Source organism: Micromys minutus (genome assembly GCF_963924665.1).
Source record: "Micromys minutus genome assembly, chromosome: 3".
NCBI classification, from domain to species: domain Eukaryota; kingdom Metazoa; phylum Chordata; class Mammalia; order Rodentia; family Muridae; genus Micromys; species Micromys minutus.
Window position 1 is genome coordinate 19,962,579 of NC_137972.1, and position 19,690 is coordinate 19,982,268.

A 19,690-nucleotide genomic window follows, 5' to 3' on the forward strand; every position below is an offset into this window, starting at 1 on the left:
ATGTAACTCAAGGTAGCCTTGAACTTGAGATCATCTTTCTTCAGATTTTAGTACTGATATTATATGCATGTACTTTCATGCCCAGGGCCAACTTTATTCTTTGCTCTCTCTCTCTCTCTCTCTCTCTCTCTCTCTCTCTCTCTCTCTCTCTCTCTCTCTCTCTCTCTCTCTCTCTTTTGCAGGACTTCCATGGATACAAACAAGGCAAGGAAACGCAGTTTGACGACCTTCCCAATTTTGAAAGCAAGGAAGAAGCAGAGTTTCACTTCTGTGAAGGTAAGCATCATCAGGCCCCAAGTGAGGGAGCAGAGATGTCTCTAGGAAGATGTGGAGACCCCTGGACCCAGAGTGAGTCTTCTACCCAAACACCTCAAGGATAGTACTAAGGTAAAGGTATGGGGGGGGTCCAGATGACGTGGTCCGTATTCAGAGCAGGTCTCAGCAGTGAGAATCTGAGGCATATGCAGAGATTTGTCTCCTGGGTGGTTCTGAATCCCACCAAGTTGACAGCCAGGATTGACCATCATGGTGGACTCAAAGGGAAAAGCAGCCAGCCTTGTGAGGTCCCCATTAAACAGGTGACTAGCACAAATCCACGGTTACCACATCTCCTTTCTGTCTGCCTGAAACTACTCAGAACATTCCATTGTCATTCACAATAAATGTTCAAGATCATTTCCAGAAGATATGTTCTTTTCCTGACAAAAGACATAATTGCTTTCTTTTCTCTCAGCCTCAAAACCTAATGAAAGGCACAGCACAAAAGTTAGGCCAGAATGTGATAACCATGTTGAGCATCTATGAGCCAACTAAAGGGGAGATTTTTTTTTTCAATCTGGTACCACTTAGGTTGTTCAAAATATTCCATATTTAGAATCTTTTCAAAGAATGTTTTACAGAAAACTTTGGTCCAAATCATTCCGTTGTGAAGGCCTGAAGTGCATCCCTGCTTCTCTGCTCCAGGGTTAGCAGCCTCTGTGATGGCTCTAGAGGTCACTTGTCACCTCCCTAGACCTAGAATTCCATGTTACCTCCTCTGAGCAGTGTTTCTAGGTGAGCTTCCCAGAGCCTCAAGATTATAATTCACAAAATGGATCCATCCAGGTTTGTTGGTGCAAACCTGTATTTCCAGTGATTGGAAGAAACTTCAGGCTTGTAGTTTTAAATGATGTTGAGACTGTTAAGTCTTAGGGAGTTCTGGGCAATGGACTAGATGCATTTTGCATTACTAGATGGGACTGAGTGACAGAGGGGCAGGGACAGTTTGAGGAGACATGAGTATCAAATCAATGAGAGCTAGGTTTATCCTAAATAACACTCATTGCCACGTGACTGGTTTTTAAAAGGCTGGAATAGATTTCAGAAGCACACAGTAGGCACACACATCTGTGAGAGAGCCCAGAGAGAATTAACAGAAATGGGAGACCTCTTCCTGAATATGGGTGGGCCCCATCCCACAGGCTAGGTGCCCAGCCTGCCTGAGACTGAAGGGATGGAGAAAGCCTTCCTTTCTTCAGGCTCTCTGAGCCCACTCTCGGCAGCCATCACGTGGCTTGCTCTACTGTGTCCTCTGGGCCACAAGTACTACAACCTCTGTATTCATGAGATAAACAACTCTTCCTCCCCTTAAATTTCTACTAGGCTTTCTACTAGTGACAAGAGAAACCGAACCAAAGGAGCTTTGCAACTTGGAATGTTTTCTGTTTCTTGAGTTTGGCTTGGTTGATAAGATAATGTGTACGTGAGCCCCAGAGGAAAGTGCTTTCATTTCACAGATGGGAAAACTGATGACAAAGGAGGATACCCAGCTGGGGGGAGGGGGATACAGGAAGTGAGAAAAAGAAAGCAAACCTGCAGTCCGATCTCACTGTTCTTTGTCTCTGAGTTAAGCGTTGCTTTATAAAGTCCTTTATGTAAGTAAATGGGCTGGGCACCATGGTGCTTGCTTGTAGGTGGATGCAGGAGAGTCGGGGGTTCAAGGGCATTCTCAGCTATGCTGTAAGTTCTAAGCCGACCTGCACTCTATTAAATCTATGTCTCAGACAAACAAAATATAAATAAATAAAATATTGATAATAATAATAATGATATTTCAAGGGAAGCAAATTACATGACAGCCATCCCATGAAACTTGTGAAAAACTAAAATCAAAGAGATTTCCTCATGCTGCTCTCCACAGTAACTTCCATCAGGTGGATGGACACTGAGGAAGACACCTGGCATTGAATTCTGGCTTCCACGTCTGTGTTCATGAGCACATAAATACACACACACACACACACAGAGAGAGAGAGAGAGAGAGAGAGAGAGAGAGAGAGAGAGAGAGAGAGAGAGAGAGAGAGAGAGAGGCAGAGGGATGGGAGTTACCTTGGACAACTTATTTGGATAACCTTGGCTTCTCTTTATCCACTTGTAAAACATGGCCATAAAATATAAAGAGATGTGCCTTCCCCAACTCCAGTCAGTAAGAGAAGTAGGAAATGACTCCAGGTGTCTGGGCTTCCAGGCCTAGCTTCCTGCTCTCATATATGGCCCAAGGTAATGTGCAGGTCCCTTGAGAGGACACTGCATCCATGACATGAGGAGCTGCTGTTCCCCCGTGGATGACCATGTTCACTCCGCTAATGGGTCCCCAGAGTTCATCCTTGCCAGAGGGAGGGCCCAGAAGACAGTTCCTTCCTGCCTAGGCATTCTGGGCTTCTCACGCACAGCAAAGGGGCTTTCGGCACGGACTCTTAGCTGAAGTGGCAGCCACACTGAAACTGAGTAGCTGAGGTCTGCAGCTAGTCCCTCGGGTGGGCTGCAAGGTCAAGGTGCCTTCCCCTTTCCCAGCTCTTTGTCTGGCTGGGATGGGCCTAGTCATCCATTGAAATCGTGTTCTGTATCAATTCCCCAATGATTTTTCTTCTCGAGCATCATCACACCCCTCCTTACATTCAGCAGTTGTTTTGAACTCTGCAGGGAGGAAGCTGTGAGCCTACAGCAGAGAACTTGAGCCTCATCTGCCGGCCAGATTCACCCAAGCTCTGGGGACTTTTTTTTTTTCTTGAGAGAGACAGGGTGGAGATGGAGAAGGAGAAGGGGGAGGAGGAAAGGGAGGAGAAAGAGGAGGAAGAAGAGGAGGAACCAATTGAGAAAACAGAAATAGCCTCTGAGGGATGACTAAGGCAGGGCTGTTTGATGGTGCCCTTCTGAACAAGCTATGTAGCCCAGGGACAGGAGACCAGGGGACCTGATGCCTGCCTAGAGCCTTCATGCTTTCTTCTCTGGGCTGCACAGATGAGGACGTCCAGGGCTCAGTCTGAGGTAATAAAACTACGAGATGCATCTTCGGATCCTGTTAGGATTAGCTCCAAATTGGGAAGAGAGCCAATGTCTCAGCTCTTAGAGGGAGGCATGGGACTTAGGTAGCTTGGTGGTCCTGTGGCCCCTGTAAACTGCACAGAGTGTTACTTCTGAGGTAAGAGAGGGTGTGCATATTTACTTGGGACCTAGTGTGATAAAGTGACAGAATGCTGTTGTTGGGGGACATTGGAGTAGTACTGAGGATTCTACCACTCTCTGTGCCTTGTGTGGTCCTGGGTATTCTATTCTTCTATGCACCCCACTTCGTTCTGGCAAAGAGGTCTCTCAGGAATGGACACTTCCATGTTTGGGCTTTCCAGGTGTTGGTTTCCTAACAGGAACCATTTTTTCCTAGTCCCTCGGCCCCTTAAACTACATTCAGTAGAGATTTACTTATTGAGAACAAAACAATGAGGGACCTAGAAAGTTCACTGCACACGAGGAGAATTTTGTATGCGAAGATGCAGCCGCTTCCTCTTGTCCCCTGGGGATGCAATGGCCAAGTGAGGTGTGAGGAGACACTTTACCTCCTGAGGAAGTTGCCAGAAAAAAATGGTCTGCAAGTCCATCATCTGGTACAACAGGACACTTTCTGAGACCCCTTTCTCTAAGTGTGTGTGTGTGTGTGTGTGTGTGTGTGTGTGTGTGTGTGTGTGCAGAGACACAGAAGCGACCATAAGCATAATGAATTCAAGTATTGTACCCAATTGCCAAATTTTAGAGAAGTGGTTCTGTCTCTATTTTATTTTAAGATTTATTTATGTTATTTATATGAGTGCACTGTAGCTGCCTTCAGACACACCAGTAGAAGGCATGGGATTCCATTACCACATGGTTGTGAACCACCATGTGGTTGCTGGGAATTGAACTCAGGACCTCTGGAAGAGCAATCAGTGCTCTTAACCACTGCGTCTCTCCAGCCCTCTATTTTATTTTTTTAACTTAAATTTTAATCCCATCTCTAGTAATAACAACCACAGAATTCAGGTTCACTGTTCTGCTGGTAGTGGATCATGGATTGGATGCACAGACACTTTATCTACACAGGAGCACACAATGAGTCCCAAGTGCTTTCGTGGTGGGCATTCTCCACCCTTGATGCATAGATTTGATTCTTTTGCTCTCCATCCCTTTATAAATGGGAACTCTTTTCTAGTCAGCTCACAGGCATTCAGGCTGGTCACCTAGATTGTAGAAGGTTCCAATAAGGTATTTTTCGGCACATTGATGGTTATAGGTGTTTTATTATCTAATGAGCAAGAATAGCTTGGATTTTCCTTTTGGGGTTCAGAGATTCTAGATAATATTTTGTTGACGAAAAGGTTATGCCAATTGCCTTGTTTTTGAGATAAGATCTTGCTTTATAGTTAGGCTGTCCTGGAACTCATAACCTTCCTGTCTCAGTCATCCACGTGTTGGAACTACAGATATTTCCTACTTGGTTTTATATAAATCTCTTTTTCTGTTCTTTCTTTCTTTCTTTTTTTTTTTTTTTTAAGTGAGGCAGTCTTAGGATAAGTCAGTCTGTGATTGACACTTTGATTGAGAGAGCATTTGTTTGGGTAGCAATTAATTCATACATTCAGTGAGTACTTTGTTCATTCATCCATTGAGTATTTCTTTCATGCATTCATTGAGTACTCCATTCATACAGTCACTGAGTACTCCATTCATACATTCATTGAGTACTTCTCTTAGCTTCTCTCGACTTGTTGTAACTTTAAAGTTAGGAGAATTGGTTTCAAGGGCACTTTATCATAATGGGAAAAATGTTCAGGTGGCTTGGGATGAAAGTAGCCAAGTTCTGTTTCGATTCTCTTCCACCTGACCCAGATAGAGAACAAGCCTTTAGTTCAACTCCAGAAGCCATCCTCCAAGACCACAAAGCTGAGAGGGAACCGATGCTCACAAAAGGTAGGGGGTGATGGCCAGTGCCCTTCTCTAAGAAAGGGTGAAGGTTATCGGATGGGTGGGGTGGTTTAGCAGGTCATTTTGTTTAACAATGATCACACTATAATTATGGCTGTGAATTGACATATGAATTCTCTCTCAGTCAGTGCATAAACCAACCAATGCAAGATGCTAGGGATCAAATTATAATGTATCCATAGAGAAGATTTGGGTTTGTGTTGCATATATATGTGCAGGAATGTGGAGGAACTTCTCCACATTTTCAGAGCATTGTATGAAAGTCAGACAAAGGCTTACTTTGGGAGACATATTGAAACATACTATTTTTTAGCTGGGGTCGGGGGAGGAAACATCCTGACAGGAGATAGGGTTTTGGGGTCTTCAGTATTGCAATGATGCTAATACTGGTTGGCACCTTTGGAACACTTTACATATATTTCCTCATAAAACTCCTATGAGGTAGCCCCTACCCCATTTTGTCACCATGGTAGCAATAAAATAAATGAAACTTAGAAAGTCAGTGGGACCTACTGGAGGTTTACAGTTCATTAGTAGTGGAGGTAGGATTCAAACCCACAGCCTACCTGATAGACTGATGACTCCGCTCTCTAGTATCTGCTTTTCCTCATGAACCTAGGTTAGGTACCACACTATTGTGGAGAAGCTAAGGATAGAGTAGATAACCCAGAATGTTCTTCCTTTCCTGGGATGTCTGTAACCTGTTCACTTTCCCTTTCTGTAGAATCCAAGTACCAGCAGCGCCGCATTCCCTCTTGTGGACACAAAGGGGAAGAGGAACACAATTAACTTCCCCCACATTGGCAACAAAATCCTATCAAAGGGGCCCATACTGTATCAGGTAAGACAAGGGCTGTGCCCTGGGCAAGCAGATTCAAGGCCTGAGCTCGGTGCAGTACCAGCTCTAGGGAGCTTGGGTTCTAGCTCTCTTCTCAGTCTTTACAAAAAGTGAACACTTGAACAAATGTGCCTTGACTTTCTTTCACCTATAAAATGGGTTCTTTGGGGGCAGCATGGTCATTCATCAGGGGAAAAAAAATGAAGTCCACACTGTACAAATGATACAGCCATTCAAAAGATTTTCTTCCAGTATGCTCTACTAAAAAATATTGTAATTGTGTGTGATGTGTGTGGGCACACGCATATGGGCTGTTGCTGAGCCCAATATGGAAGAACATGTCAGAGCCCCTGTAGCCTGGATCCCAGGCAGTTGTGAGTCACCTGATGTGGGTGTTGGGAATGAGACTTAGGTCCTCCGTGAGAGCAAGAGCAGTCTGTACTCTGAGCCCCTTCTCCAGCTAATGGGCTCCCTTTCCTGTAGGAAGACCAAATGAGATACTGAGCTAGTACCAACCTGAACAGATGCTAGTATCATCCCAACCGAAGCTTCCGGGATCTAGTGAGTTACTTAGCTTATCCGGAATTGGCCTGTGTTAGTTATTTTTCTCATCATTGTGACCAAAATGTGTAAAAGGAAGCAACTGGAAGGAGGAGGGTTTATGTTGGATGCACAGCCCAATAAGACAACGAAGGGCCTCATGGTTGGGAAGGCCATGGCAGAAAGAGCAGGAGGCAGCTGCTCACACTGTCGTTTGGCAAGAAGGAAAGAGATGAATTCTGGTGGTCAGATCAGTTTCTCTTTCTGTTCAGTTCAGCACAACTCTGAGTTCACCCTTCATGGTGCTTCCCACGTTCAAGGTGGCTTCAGTTCTGGGAACCTCTCCTAGACAAATCAAGAGATGTTGTTTCCATGGTTTCTATAAACCCAGTCAAGCTGACAATAAAAAGGAATCACCACATGGCCTCCTCAAGAGCAACAATAGAAACTGTCACAGGTCTCTGTACAGTGGCATGCCACTGGGTTGTCAACTGCATGTAATGTAGTGGGTCTTCCAAAACATGAGAGTTGGATAATCTCTCTAAGAGAAGGGGTGAGCATCTTACTATCTCTTAATTCATAACTATTTTCTCCCCGGAGTGGTAGGAAAATGTCCTGGCTGGATGTAGGTCTACTGGGTCAACTCAATGACCTATGACCCCCAAGAGAATCAATTTTTTTCTTATAACTCATTTCCTTGGACAGGAAAAGCAAACTCATAATCAAGTGCTATCCTCTGAACTCAAGACTTCAGAAATACCTTTCAACTTTAACACCAAAGCCCAAGACACCAAATCACATCCAGAACCACAAAAGAGGCACAAAGTCCCTCTTACAGCAGCAGGTAAGATGTGGGAGCAGTAGGGGGAGTGGTAGGTCATAGATGGCCAAACAGCTGGGAGCTGCCATGGGCCGAAGTCATCAATTAAGGCAAAGAACCAAAATGAGCAAAGTTAATCCCGTGACCGCTCACTGATCTGGCTAAGCACTAGGCTAAGCAGGATTAAGAGCACAGGTCTCTGTGGTTCATTGTTCCCCGGAACTGCACAGGGTCAAGGTCAGCTGCGTCAGTGTAGACAGAGGGCACTGTTTCATTATATTATGCTGTATGGACTGGAGCAGAGGTTGGGGGAGGTGCAGAATTAGAATTCAGGGTGAAATCACTGAATTGTCACAGCCAGGTGTTTTGAAACTTGCTCTTCTCAGTCAGGGTCAGGCAGAGGGCACTGTTTCATTATATTATGCTGTATGGACTGGAGCAGAGGTTGGGGGAGGTGCAGAATTAGAATTCAGGGTGAAATCACTGAATTGTCACAGCCAGGTGTTTTGAAGCTTGCTCTTCTCAGTCAGGGTCAGGCAAAGGACTCCAGATGGCGTTGGGGAAGGAGGCCTCCTGGTTTCAACCTGGAGGTGCATAAGAATGTGCTCAACAGGAAGGCTTGATCCTGTAGCTCTAGCAGGAGACTGCCAAGTGTAAGAAGTGCTCTCAGTCAGGAGGGGAAGCTGCCCCATGATGCTCGCCAGCTACAGCTCCTGGAGTTGTGCCTGGTGGAGCTACATAAAACAGACTCCTCCCGAGGTGCAGAGACTTGTGTGGCTTCCTTCCCTCTTAAGACTCAAAGCAAGAGAACATCTCAGGCCTGGGTTCTGCCTTGGGGTGGAGAACATTCTGATCCAGCCTCTAGGGACTGACTTGCATCACACATAGGAAGACAGAGGTTGCCATGTGCCTCATTTTTCCCTCCCGGTACTTCCTTCTGTTAAGTCTTCAGCAAATGCTCTGCAAAACAACTGTGTGCCCCTCCCCAACCCTCTCTCCTGAGAAACCCCCATATATTAAAATTGTCATCACTGGTACTAGGGTGACTGCTCTGAGATTAAATGCTGATCTGATCTCCGAGGACCCAGGTTTGGTTCCCACCACCCACTGACATGGTGGTTTACAAGCATCTCCTTTACCCCATTTCCAGGGCATCCGATGCCCTCTTCTGACCTCTCTAGCACCCCCATGCATACACAGAACATATGCAAGCAAAATATATATAACATTTTTTTAACAAATTATCAAAGTTGACTATTATCCACAATATCCCTTCTCTAACACACACACACACACACACACACACACACACACACACACACACACACCTGCTGTGATCTGACCATCTAGCACAGATTAGTTCTTCCCTGTGCCTTGAGGTGCTGGCGGGCTGGTTCAGCACTGATTCGAGTGGGAAAACCTGCCAGGCCAGATGTTATATTAAAGTTGTGTTCACTCTACTAGTCTGGCTCCAGTAAACATTATCACCTTCAAACCCTCTCTGTGTGTAGCGTGGACAAATGACACTGGTCTGTTGCTCCGGTGTCACCCATGCTGCGGCGGCGGCTCATAGTCTTTTTATTTTTTTCAAAGGTTTACTTATTATTTCATGTATGTGAGTACACTCTTGCTGTCTTCAGACACACCAGAAAAGGGCATCGGATCCCCATTACAGATGGTTGTGAACCACCATGTGGTTGCTAGGAATTGAACTCAGGGCCTCTGGAGGAGCAGTCAGTGCTCTTAACCACTGAGCCACCTCTCCAGCCCGCTAAATCCTCCTTGGCATTTATCCCCCGTTAACATTTCCACGGGTGAGCAATCGGGTGGATGGTCCTTAGGAAGCCAGCTTGCTGGGAAAATGTTCCCTGAGCTAGAAAGAATCTATACGTGGGACAGATGCTTATGCGACTCAACTGGGCTGGTGATGCTTTTCACCTACAGAGGCCCTAAAGTTTTTTAAGAATCAGCTGTCCCCTTATGAACAAAGCGAAATCCTGGGCTACTCGGAGCTGTGGTTCCTAGGGCTTGAAGCCAAGAAGCTCAACGTGATTCCAGAGAAGTTCAGCAAGACAAGCTTTGATGACGAGCACGGTTCCTATGTGAAGGTGCTGGGTTTCGGGAACACCGAGGGAATGGGGGGGGATTGTACCAGGAGGGAAACAGAGAGGGGGTATTTTACAGTACTTTGTGCTGATGCACTATGGGTATGGGGTAGGTTTCCCAAAGGATTCTAATAGGTCCTAAAAGATTTGCCATTATTAAAAAACAGAACACAGGGGGAAAAGTGGTTTATTGTACATCTCCTCCATTACTGGAATGCTAGAGCAACTGGTTTATAGTTGTATGCAGTGTGAACTACCACAGGCTCCTCACAATAACCCTGGACCCACTAAGAAAGGAGTAAGAGGTCACTCAATGTTTTCTTTCTTGTTCTCTTTCATACTGACCCCATCTGTGGACTCTCTTCCTGTTTTATAGTATAAGCCATTTTCACATCAAAAGCAAAACAAACAACTGCATTTGTTATTTCGGACTCAGGTGTGCAATACTTCATCTTGTTTTCTAAATATCGAACCCAACAGCTCCTCTTCGGTCTCTCTTATTGTTCTTCTGGGATCCAAGGGGCAAATCTTCTCCAAGACTAAACGTAGAATCAGGGCAAGTGGTCCCTACTTTGGATAACGTGTGAAGGTGATGTTTCATCCGACATGGTGTGGTTATCTAACTTCTCACTGTAACTTGCTTTTAGAAGACAGTCTTGGATGGATTCTCAGAAGCAGGAAATTTTCTTAATGGCATGCAAGCCCTGCTTCTCAAGTTACTGTGCACACAAATCAACTGGGGATCGAGTTAGAGTACAGGTTCTTAGCCAGCAACATATGACAATAAGGAACTTCACAATTGTAGGTGATACCTAAGCCATCAACCTGATCACACTTAGAGAGACTGTCATGTCATTTCTGGAACAGACTCCACAAGACGCCAGGTTCTCAACTTTATAAATTCTTTTGGAAGTCTGATAAAAGCATGGGTCCTCATTTCCCACCTCCAGCCCCAAAGTAATCTGCAGATACACAACAGGAATTAATGGATCCTTGCTTACGAATCATAAATACAAGTTTCCCCAGACATCATCACCCACTTCTTCCCCCATCTTTCCAGCTCCCTATGAGGAAATTAGCCACGGCCTTAAGAGAATGCACTGAACCTCAGTCAAGTCTTAGAGACTTTTTTTTTTTTTTTGATGTGGCAGTTGGGAGGGAGTTATTAATGGGTGCTCTCTATAAGCTCCAATCTGCACCTTTATTTCATTTTATAAACAGATGCATCACGCACACAAGCAAATACCCAAATAATCGTGGATCACATAAACCAGCGATCTCAAGCAGATAAAAGGAAAGTCAAGATAATACATACACACATTCACATGAGCCTGTCTGTAGATTCTACTCCATCGATCACAGGCGTTTACCAGTGAATGAGCCCCTTTCCATATTGGTGAAATTCATGGTGCTGACCCCTTCTGTGTGAACAGAAGCACCACCACGTGTGCATTTACGAAGCCTATCATGAAGTCTATGGGGACGCTCATCCTTTGTCCTCCCTGACTGATAAGTTCAACACTAGAAATGGAGAGATCCACACAGCTGGAGGACGCCAGACACCACCTATTCTGCATCCGGCGCCTTTGTAGATGACAGCACTTCACCTCAGACTGAAGGAGTGGCTTGTCTGAAGCTCAACACTGAGCTCAAGTCTTTAACCGGCAACTTCATCTGGCTTAGACTGGATGCCTGCTCTCTGATTTCCTGTAGAGACTGAGAGGATGATTCTGTCTTTGTGAAGATACTTTTCATTCTTAGCCAAAAAGAAAAAAAAAAAAAAAAAGGCCCAAGTCCTGTACTAATTTCTCAGGACAGAATTAAATCTATATAAATGGAGGAAATTTCTGGCCAAGAAATGACAAAGCAGACAGCAAGCGTCCTCATATATACTTAAGGAATAGCAAGGGTCAGAGTGGAGCTAACCCTTTTTCTGCTGTAGGTCTTCATTATACAGAAACACAAGTTTCCATCAAAGAATACCCCATGCTATTTACAGTATGAGACACAGATTCAGCCTTGTGGGACATTTTCTGGTACCATATGTGTGGTCTGGGATCCAAACAGCCTAACAATTTATGGGACAGGAGAGCAGGAGTTCAGAACCACTCTCCTCCCAGGAGTAGGCCAGGATCTGGGTAGTAGGATCTAGGGGCCCTGGGGTAAGGTGAATCCAAGAGCTCACTATTCCTCACTGCTGGCCTCACTTCTGTAGGTCCTGCATGACCACATTGCCTACCGATATGAAGTTCTGGAGATGATCGGGAAAGGGTCCTTTGGACAGGTGGCCAAGTGCTTGGATCACAAAAACAATGAGTTGGTGGCCCTGAAAATCATCAGAAACAAAAAGAGGTGTGATTTGATAGGCAACATGGGACATGGGAATTGGACTGTGTGACTCTAGCTCTCTCCAAAAGCCAACTCTGGCGCTGCTCTTCACAAATCTCTTGGGCTTTTCTTGTTTCTCTCTCTCTGCCTGTCTGATATCATGAATGGGTATGGAGAAGCAAGAATGGAGTTTGGGATTTGGACATCTTAGATATTCTTGGGGTCCTGGGGTGGGATTGAGGACAGCCTGCAACATTGTGACATCATGGGTACTTTTTTTCTCCTTGTCCACCACGTTGGTCACTCCCCAATCTCCTCAGATTTCACCATCAGGCTTTGGTGGAGCTGAAGATCCTGGAAGCCCTCAGAAGGAAAGACAAAGACAACACTCACAATGTGGTCCACATGAAGGACTTCTTTTACTTCCGGAATCATCTCTGTATCACCTTTGAACTCCTGGGGTCAGATGCTTTTTTTTTTTTTTTTTTGGTTATATTATAAATGGTTTCATTAGTGACAGGAGAGAGACTGAGGTCAGAGTGCAAGGTTTTCCTGGATGTGGTACTTACCGACTGAAGCGGACATAGGAGCCGCTCAGATAGAAAGAAGGATGAGGCTGGAAGCTGACATCTTACCCCACGACTCAGTAAAGCTTGTCACCTGCTTGCTTAATTGCATCTGTTGGGCTTTCCAGATGCTGAGTATTGGAGTAGGTGACATGGCATAGCCCTTGCCATCACGGTCAAAACGGAGACGTACTGAAAAAGACATTGCTTTGCTCATGTGTCCTCATTTCCTGGTTTTCCAGTCTTGCAGAGCAGAGATTAGAACATAGGACCACAGGCTACTGGCTACTTGGAATGCACAAAGGACTTTGCTTTGAGTAAATGCAAGAACAGATTATTTTTTATGTAAGAAAACAGGACCCTGTTTTGACCCTTATGTAGACTGGCAGTAAATGGCTGAATGTGATGAACGGAGACTTCCATGGTCTTGCGTTCCTGGGTCATTGAATTAGTACCTTGATGTTTACTGATACTGTTAGGAAACCTGTTCCATTCAATAGGCAAGAGGACATGCTGTTCACATTCTCAATGTGCAAAATGTAGTTTACTCTCCTGTGTGCACACATGAATTATCTTTTTTTGTGGCAAAGATAGAATAGACTGCCTCTCTTACCCAGTTATCACAGTTCCTGGGAAGGATGTCACTGTACTCAAAAGAGCCATCAGAAACCCAGCTAAGTTGGGGAAGTTGCTGAGGGCCAAAGGTCATAGTGTCTAGAGTAAGCCTTCTTATCTGTACCGTACCACCAAGAATGAATGGTTTTCTAAATGTTGCCACAGACGGATACCCTCAGAAATAAAAGAGGGGAAGGACATGGCCAGGGATCAGGTATTGACACATGTTCTTTCCTTTCTGTCCCCATCTTGAAGGCTGCACAGAGAAAAAAGCCATCAGCCCACAAACGTGTGTCTCTTTTTAAAATGTTTAGCATCAGTTTTCAAGACTTGTAAGCCAGTAATACAGCATGGCTTTATGGAATGTTGCAGACTTCTGCTCCTATAGAGAACCTCGAGGATGGTACAGAGGGCCAGCTTTCATTTCTTCGAGAACACAGTGAAGGGGCCAAGTAGCCACACTTACCTTAGGTAGAGTGGGGGCTCCCTGGTTTGCTGGAGCTTCTGTTGGGCCATCCTCATTTTCCATACAGGTCATGACACTGAAGTACTTAGCAAAGCCTACAGGCTGGGGCAGGAGTGGCTACTTTGTTGAGGGATCCCCGTGTCATATTCAAGAGCTGGAGAAACTATGGCTGTGTGTGCAGCATTACCTCCTGGCTTGCAATTTATTTGATATTAGAGGGAAACCAAATGACATGTGACCATGCTGAGTATGATGTCTTGACAGCCATTTACATCACATTTTCTCTCCCTCTTTGTCCCAGAATCAACCTGTATGAGTTGATGAAGAACAATAGCTTTCAAGGCTTCAGTCTGTCTATAGTTCGGCGCTTCACCCTTTCTGTTTTGAAATGCTTACAAATGCTTTATGTAGAGAAAATCATCCACTGTGACCTTAAACCGGTAAGTACAAACACTCCTCCACCTGGCGGGGCTGGCTGCCACCACTGTTTTCCAGGGTGGGTGCTAGGCAGTGTTTATTTATAGGTGCAGATGCAGTGAGGACCAAGGTATAAATGCTGGGGACATAAAGAGGGAGGTGACATATTGAGGTATCTAGGAGCAGGAAGACATGAGAGCTTTCCTACGGAGTTGGGGGTGTGGCACACTGCCAGAAGGCCTGGGAGTCTAGATTTACTGTGTTGGTACTTCCAATTATTAGTTATAATAACCCTAAACAGTGCTCTTGTTAGTTAGATGTGGTGGTAGGTCAGGAGTTCAGAAACCATCCTCAGCTACACAAGAGAGTTCAAGACCAGCCTGGAATACATGACACCCTGCCTTAGATTCCCTTTCCCTCAATGTTTATTACTGTATTATTAATGAAAGAACTGGAGCCCACTCTCTAACTGTGTAAGATCTTATTGGAGAAAGTCAGACACAGTCACACTGGAAAAGACCCATCATGCCACATAAAGGTAATCACATCCCTCTTGAAATCATACTTTGCGTATTCAAAACTGGCGGGCTCCTGGGTGTGGCACATAAACAGCCAGATGTCCTCCATTCAACTCTCGTTCTTGCTGATATTGTATATATGGTTCTACAGCTGTGCTGGTTGCTGTATTAAGTAATTGCTTCTTTGGATCTTGTTTTCTGAGCCAGGGTTTCAATTAACTCACAGTGGCCTCAAGCACCATATCTAACCGAGGCTGGCCTTGAACTCCTGATCCTCTTGTTTCTACTTGTTCAAGTGATGGAACTACCAGCATGTACCACTGTGCCTGGCTAGGAATTGCTTCTGAGGTCTCTGCCACCCACTGGACTCCAATTTCTTCCCCAGAACAGGGACTTCTTCTCCTCATTATTTTCCCCAGTATATAACCCTGACAGCAGAAATAGAAGGCAGCAAATGATTGTGAAATGAGTAATGACGGTCAGTTCAAAGCAGTGGCTCGGACCAGGTATAAAGAGTTGGTTCGAAAACCAGCCTAACACACAGAGAGGCAACTATTTCTAACCTGTCCTCACTCTCTTCTCTTCATCCTCAAACGTGGGTGGCTAATTTCGTCTTGAAAACTGTAAGTCCAGGAATTACATTTTTTTGTGTGTGATTAAAGATTTGCAAGATAGAGAGATGCTGTCATGACTAGAACCTCATAAAAAAGTAAAAATTTATTAGTTCCAAATCCTCAGTTTTCCAACTCCAAAGGGTTCCATAATGCCTTTGGTCTTTTGATTTAGGGGACTGAATTCACAAGGTTTTCACCAGCCAAATGATCAGGTAATGGATTTCTTTGAGACATGAGTCAAGTGTTAAACACAGACCAGAAAAGTGTTTTGTGACTATGTATTGAAAAGCAGCGTATTGTTCTTGTGCCTTTAATGTTTATGATGCACAAGTCCTGAGGTCCCATAGTGTTGCTCCTTTCTAAGAGAACCCTCTCCCAGTAAGAGTAGAGAGGGGGCAGCTGTGTCCGACAGTCTCCTATCGCTGTGATCAAATACTTATAGAAACCGGATTCTAAGGAGGAGGAAAGAAAGGTCTGCTTTGGCTGATGACTTCAACTCAAGGTCGGTTGGTGCTACAGTAAATAGTAAAAGTTTTTGCTTATGTCTTTATCATCCCCTGTGGTCTCACTCCTCGGGCACTGCTTTAGTATGGAGCTGATTGCACAGACTCTGTCACTCGGTTCACAAGATACACTCTCCGTGAGATTCCCTTCCCAGGCCATTCACTCTGCCCACCCTGGTGCTTCTGCCCCATGTGTTTCTTTACCCCACCACCTGACACAAACATGACTCTAAGGCCGGAAAGCATTTCATACAGGTCTATATATTACATTCTCAATCCACAAAGCTTCTACACAATAAGCTTACATCCAATAGACAAAGATACAAACTGCCCTTCTATAAGAGATAAAAGACCCATAGACTTCTTTAAAATATTCAATTCTACCTAATGCTAATTGTGGCCACCAGGATCCAGGCCTGCTCTCTCCAGCTCCATCTTGATCTCCTTCTCCTCTCTCTGTTCCTCTGTTCGTTTTCCTACCTTTTCTCTGCCTACCTCTCCACTTTCCAATCATATATCAACTTAACATCAATCTACAGGTTGTCACCATCACTTTTGGTACGGTGGCAATGCAGAACACCATGACAAAGGGCATTTGGAGAGTAAACCTATTCATTTCATGGTGGCCAGGAAGGAAGAGAATTGGGGAAAGTGCTGGTTTTCAAAATTCCCTTCACTGGCAGCCCCTGTACTGTCCGCTGCATCATGAGCTAGCCTCCTCCAATTACACTCCACCTGCTAAAGTTCCCTCTGCCTCCCTATAGATGCAGGCCAGCTACTGAGTTTGTAGCACACTAGTTGGTGGGGCTGTGTGAGATCCAAGGCATAGCCTAGGGCCCACCCCTATCCAGTGATGGTGCCTCTCCATTAGGCTGGAGACACATAAGAAATTCTTATTCCTTTAAGGTTTCTGTTGCCTATCCTCCCTGGGCTAACAGAGATTCTGAAAATTACTTCGTTTAATGTTCTGGAGGCTTCAGATTGGCTTTCCTGTGCCTTTGTACCTGTTACGAGCTCCAGAAGCAACCTTTTCTGTAAGGAGACTCTTGAGACCCAATTAACACATTATTCTTGGGGCTGGAAAGATAGCTCAGTGGTTAAGAGCACTGACTGCTCTTTCAGAGGTTCTGAGTTCAATTCTCAGTAACCACATGGTGGCTCACAACCATCTGTAATGGGATCTGATGACCTCTTCTGGTGTGTGTGAAGACAGCAACAGTGTGCTCATATAAATATAATAAAATTTTTTAAAGACATTATTCTTTTAGCCTTTGCAAGCACAGTGTCACACTGAGACAAAAGCCCAGAGCTCTGCCTTGACCATAATTTGACTAACACTTAGTACGCCTAAACTCAGCCTGTCTGTCTGTCTGCCTATCTATCTATCTATCTACCTATCTTTATCCCTATCTGTTATCTATTTACTTATCCATTCATGGGTTCTCTACTATCATAATAGAGTGTTAGAAATAGCATTTCTTGTAAACATTACATGTATTCAGCCAACAGCATTTGTAAAGCCTTATGCAAGCCAAGCATAGAACCAGGTACTAAGAAGCATGTAAATAAACCCATAATCATCAGGGTTTTTATTTTTTTTAACACAACCAATGTGGGAAGAAAAACAATGTTCACAAATGAAGGAATGCAAACTAGTGAATACTGGGTCAAAGTGAAATAAAAACCACAAATCAGTGGGAAGTCCCAAGAGTGGAAGGCCAATGGGATGTGGAGAATTTGTGGGAGAGGACTTTCTGAGATGCTTGCATTCGGAAAGGGCTGTCCATATCCAGGGCTGACATAGAGGTAAGGAGAAAGCCCAGGCAATGTTCATCTAAATAAACTTTAATTAAAACAACTTAAACAAACATACTTCTTCTTTCCAGGAAAATATTGTGCTATACCAGCGGGGCCAAGTCACTGTTAAAGTTATTGACTTTGGGTCAAGCTGTTATGAACACCAAAAAGGTAGGTACCTCCCGTCCCGGTTCTGCTATTATATATTCTCTCTCTTTGCACACCAGGTTACTTTGCGTACTATCGCAACTGACAGCTTCGGGCCAGGTGCTTCATGTCTCCGAGATATTCATCTGCAAATGGAAAGGGTTGTATCCAAAGAGAATATGACCTTTCTGGACCTCTCATAGTCCGAAGCTATGAAATGACCCTTGAGCATTGGGTCCTAAACTGACTAGGAGTGCTTAGATAGAATCACTCCAGGGCTCATGAACATTATAGTTCCCAGGCGCTCACCTTAACATGTAGCTCAGGAGTTTGCAGTTTAGAAAATAATCACTCTACAGTTTAGATTTCACTGCCTTTGATTTGTTCTCTGGACCTTGTACTTCTTTTTTAAAGCTAGAATCCAGACAGTAACCCTGGGGTGTAGTCATACTGACTTTCACTAAATTGAACTTGATTGATCATCTGCCTCTTTGCCTTGTACAAGTCTGATTTAGAGAATATGTCCCAGCTATCTGTCACTCATTAGGGATAATGATAAGTCACGTCTGGCTATGTATCTTAAGTTGGCCTGGAACCAGCGATCCTCCTGTTTCTGCCTCTCAGATGCTGGACTCACCACCATCCAGTTAAATTCCTGTTTTAAATGCCTTAGGGAGGTGGGGTTGTTGTTTTCTTCTTTATTTTTATTATTCTGTTTTATTCTTAAAACAGGCGATTTAAATGTATTTCCCTGGAAACGTACTCCTCTGGAGTTCCTTATCCATAAGATAAACAATCAGCTGCTGAAAGGATTGGTAGATGATGGAATGGGACCCACACTTCCTTCTTCCTGAAAGGCCCATAGAGGGGGGCCTTTATGAGGGTGGTGCTCCAAATTAGTTACTGCAGAGGCATATGGAGGGGCTTTGCTTTGCTTTCTCTCCCTTTTCCCCCCACAGTGTACACGTACATCCAAAGCCGGTTCTATCGGTCCCCCGAGGTGATTCTGGGTCACCCCTATAACATGGCCATCGACATGTGGAGCCTAGGCTGCATCATGGCGGAGCTGTACACCGGATACCCACTGTTCCCTGGGGAGAACGAGGTGGAGCAGCTGGCCTGCATCATGGAGGTGAGGGGGAGAGCTGGCCACCAGCATGGCTGACTTCCTGGGATAACGCCCAACCTCAGACTCTGGGTTTTATCAGACCCAGCAGGGGTGGGCTGCGGTACCATGCACAGGCCTCCACTTTTGAAAAACAGTCTTGAAATGATGTGCCTCTTGCATTTTGCTGAGCCGACAGCTAACTTCTTCATTATGATTTAAATAGCTGCCCGTGATGTCCTTCACCTCGTTGTAAATGTTGACATTTTAAAATAAACTGTGATGATAGTCCTTCAAATACACCAATATGATGATGATGATGATGATGATGATGACACAGAAGCCAGTGTGATCTGTTACCCTCCAAATCCACCTGAAACTCAGGGGGCTGTATTCCTTTAAATAGCTGCACCCTTTGCTTTGTTCTTCTTCCTCTGTGACAAGGCAGATGGGTAAAATAGCTGGAAATGGTAGTCATGATGGAATTAACACAAGTCTTGGTGTTTGCAAACCGGGGGTCCAGCCTTGTGGATATCTTTATGGCATATCACACTGTTTGCTGTGACTGTTGAAAATGAGGGTCAGGGTGGGTGTTGCTAAGGCTGAAGTGCCCTTGAACCAGCACCCAGGAGACTGGGGTGTGTGTGCTCTCTACTAGGAACTCTGAAGGGCTGGAGCACCAGAGGGCAGGGGTATGCCAAGCCTAGGCCTGCCCCAATGAGGGGTGAGGGTGAGCTGGCTTTGGAGGCTTCAGAGAAAACTATGACCAGTCAGGTTTTCTCTCCAGCGATGTTCTTTCATCTGCTAAGGGTCTGATGCTTTTCGCCCCTCCTTCACCCCAACCCAGTGCTCCATGCTGGAAGGGGCCATTCCTCATTCTCTGTGGCCTGCACGGACTGACAGGGATCTGGATGCTTCCACGGTGTTACCCGTGTAGCATGGCCAGTGTTCATTCTTAGGACACTGAGGCAGCCTGGGATAGGAATCGTAAAACCTAGTCTCTGGGTCTAATCTGCCACTTAATGCTGTTACTTAAA

General features: G+C 44.9%; 1 protein-coding gene across 1 annotated transcript in view; it reads left to right on the plus strand.

Moving 5' to 3' along the window:
- DYRK4 (dual specificity tyrosine phosphorylation regulated kinase 4) overlaps positions 1 to 19,690 on the plus strand; it is a gene marked incomplete at both ends in the record, with an annotated part of 31,022 nt that overhangs the window by 3,879 nt on the left and 7,453 nt on the right. The window contains 10 exons of the mRNA XM_080914400.1: positions 183 to 276; positions 5,179 to 5,259; positions 5,999 to 6,115; positions 7,358 to 7,496; positions 9,417 to 9,580; positions 11,793 to 11,929; positions 12,226 to 12,366; positions 13,854 to 13,992; positions 17,491 to 17,572; positions 18,508 to 18,680. Coding sequence (XP_080770526.1) covers positions 183 to 276; positions 5,179 to 5,259; positions 5,999 to 6,115; positions 7,358 to 7,496; positions 9,417 to 9,580; positions 11,793 to 11,929; positions 12,226 to 12,366; positions 13,854 to 13,992; positions 17,491 to 17,572; positions 18,508 to 18,680 — 1,267 coding nt within the window. The remainder of the gene's footprint in view (positions 1 to 182; positions 277 to 5,178; positions 5,260 to 5,998; positions 6,116 to 7,357; positions 7,497 to 9,416; positions 9,581 to 11,792; positions 11,930 to 12,225; positions 12,367 to 13,853; positions 13,993 to 17,490; positions 17,573 to 18,507; positions 18,681 to 19,690) is intronic.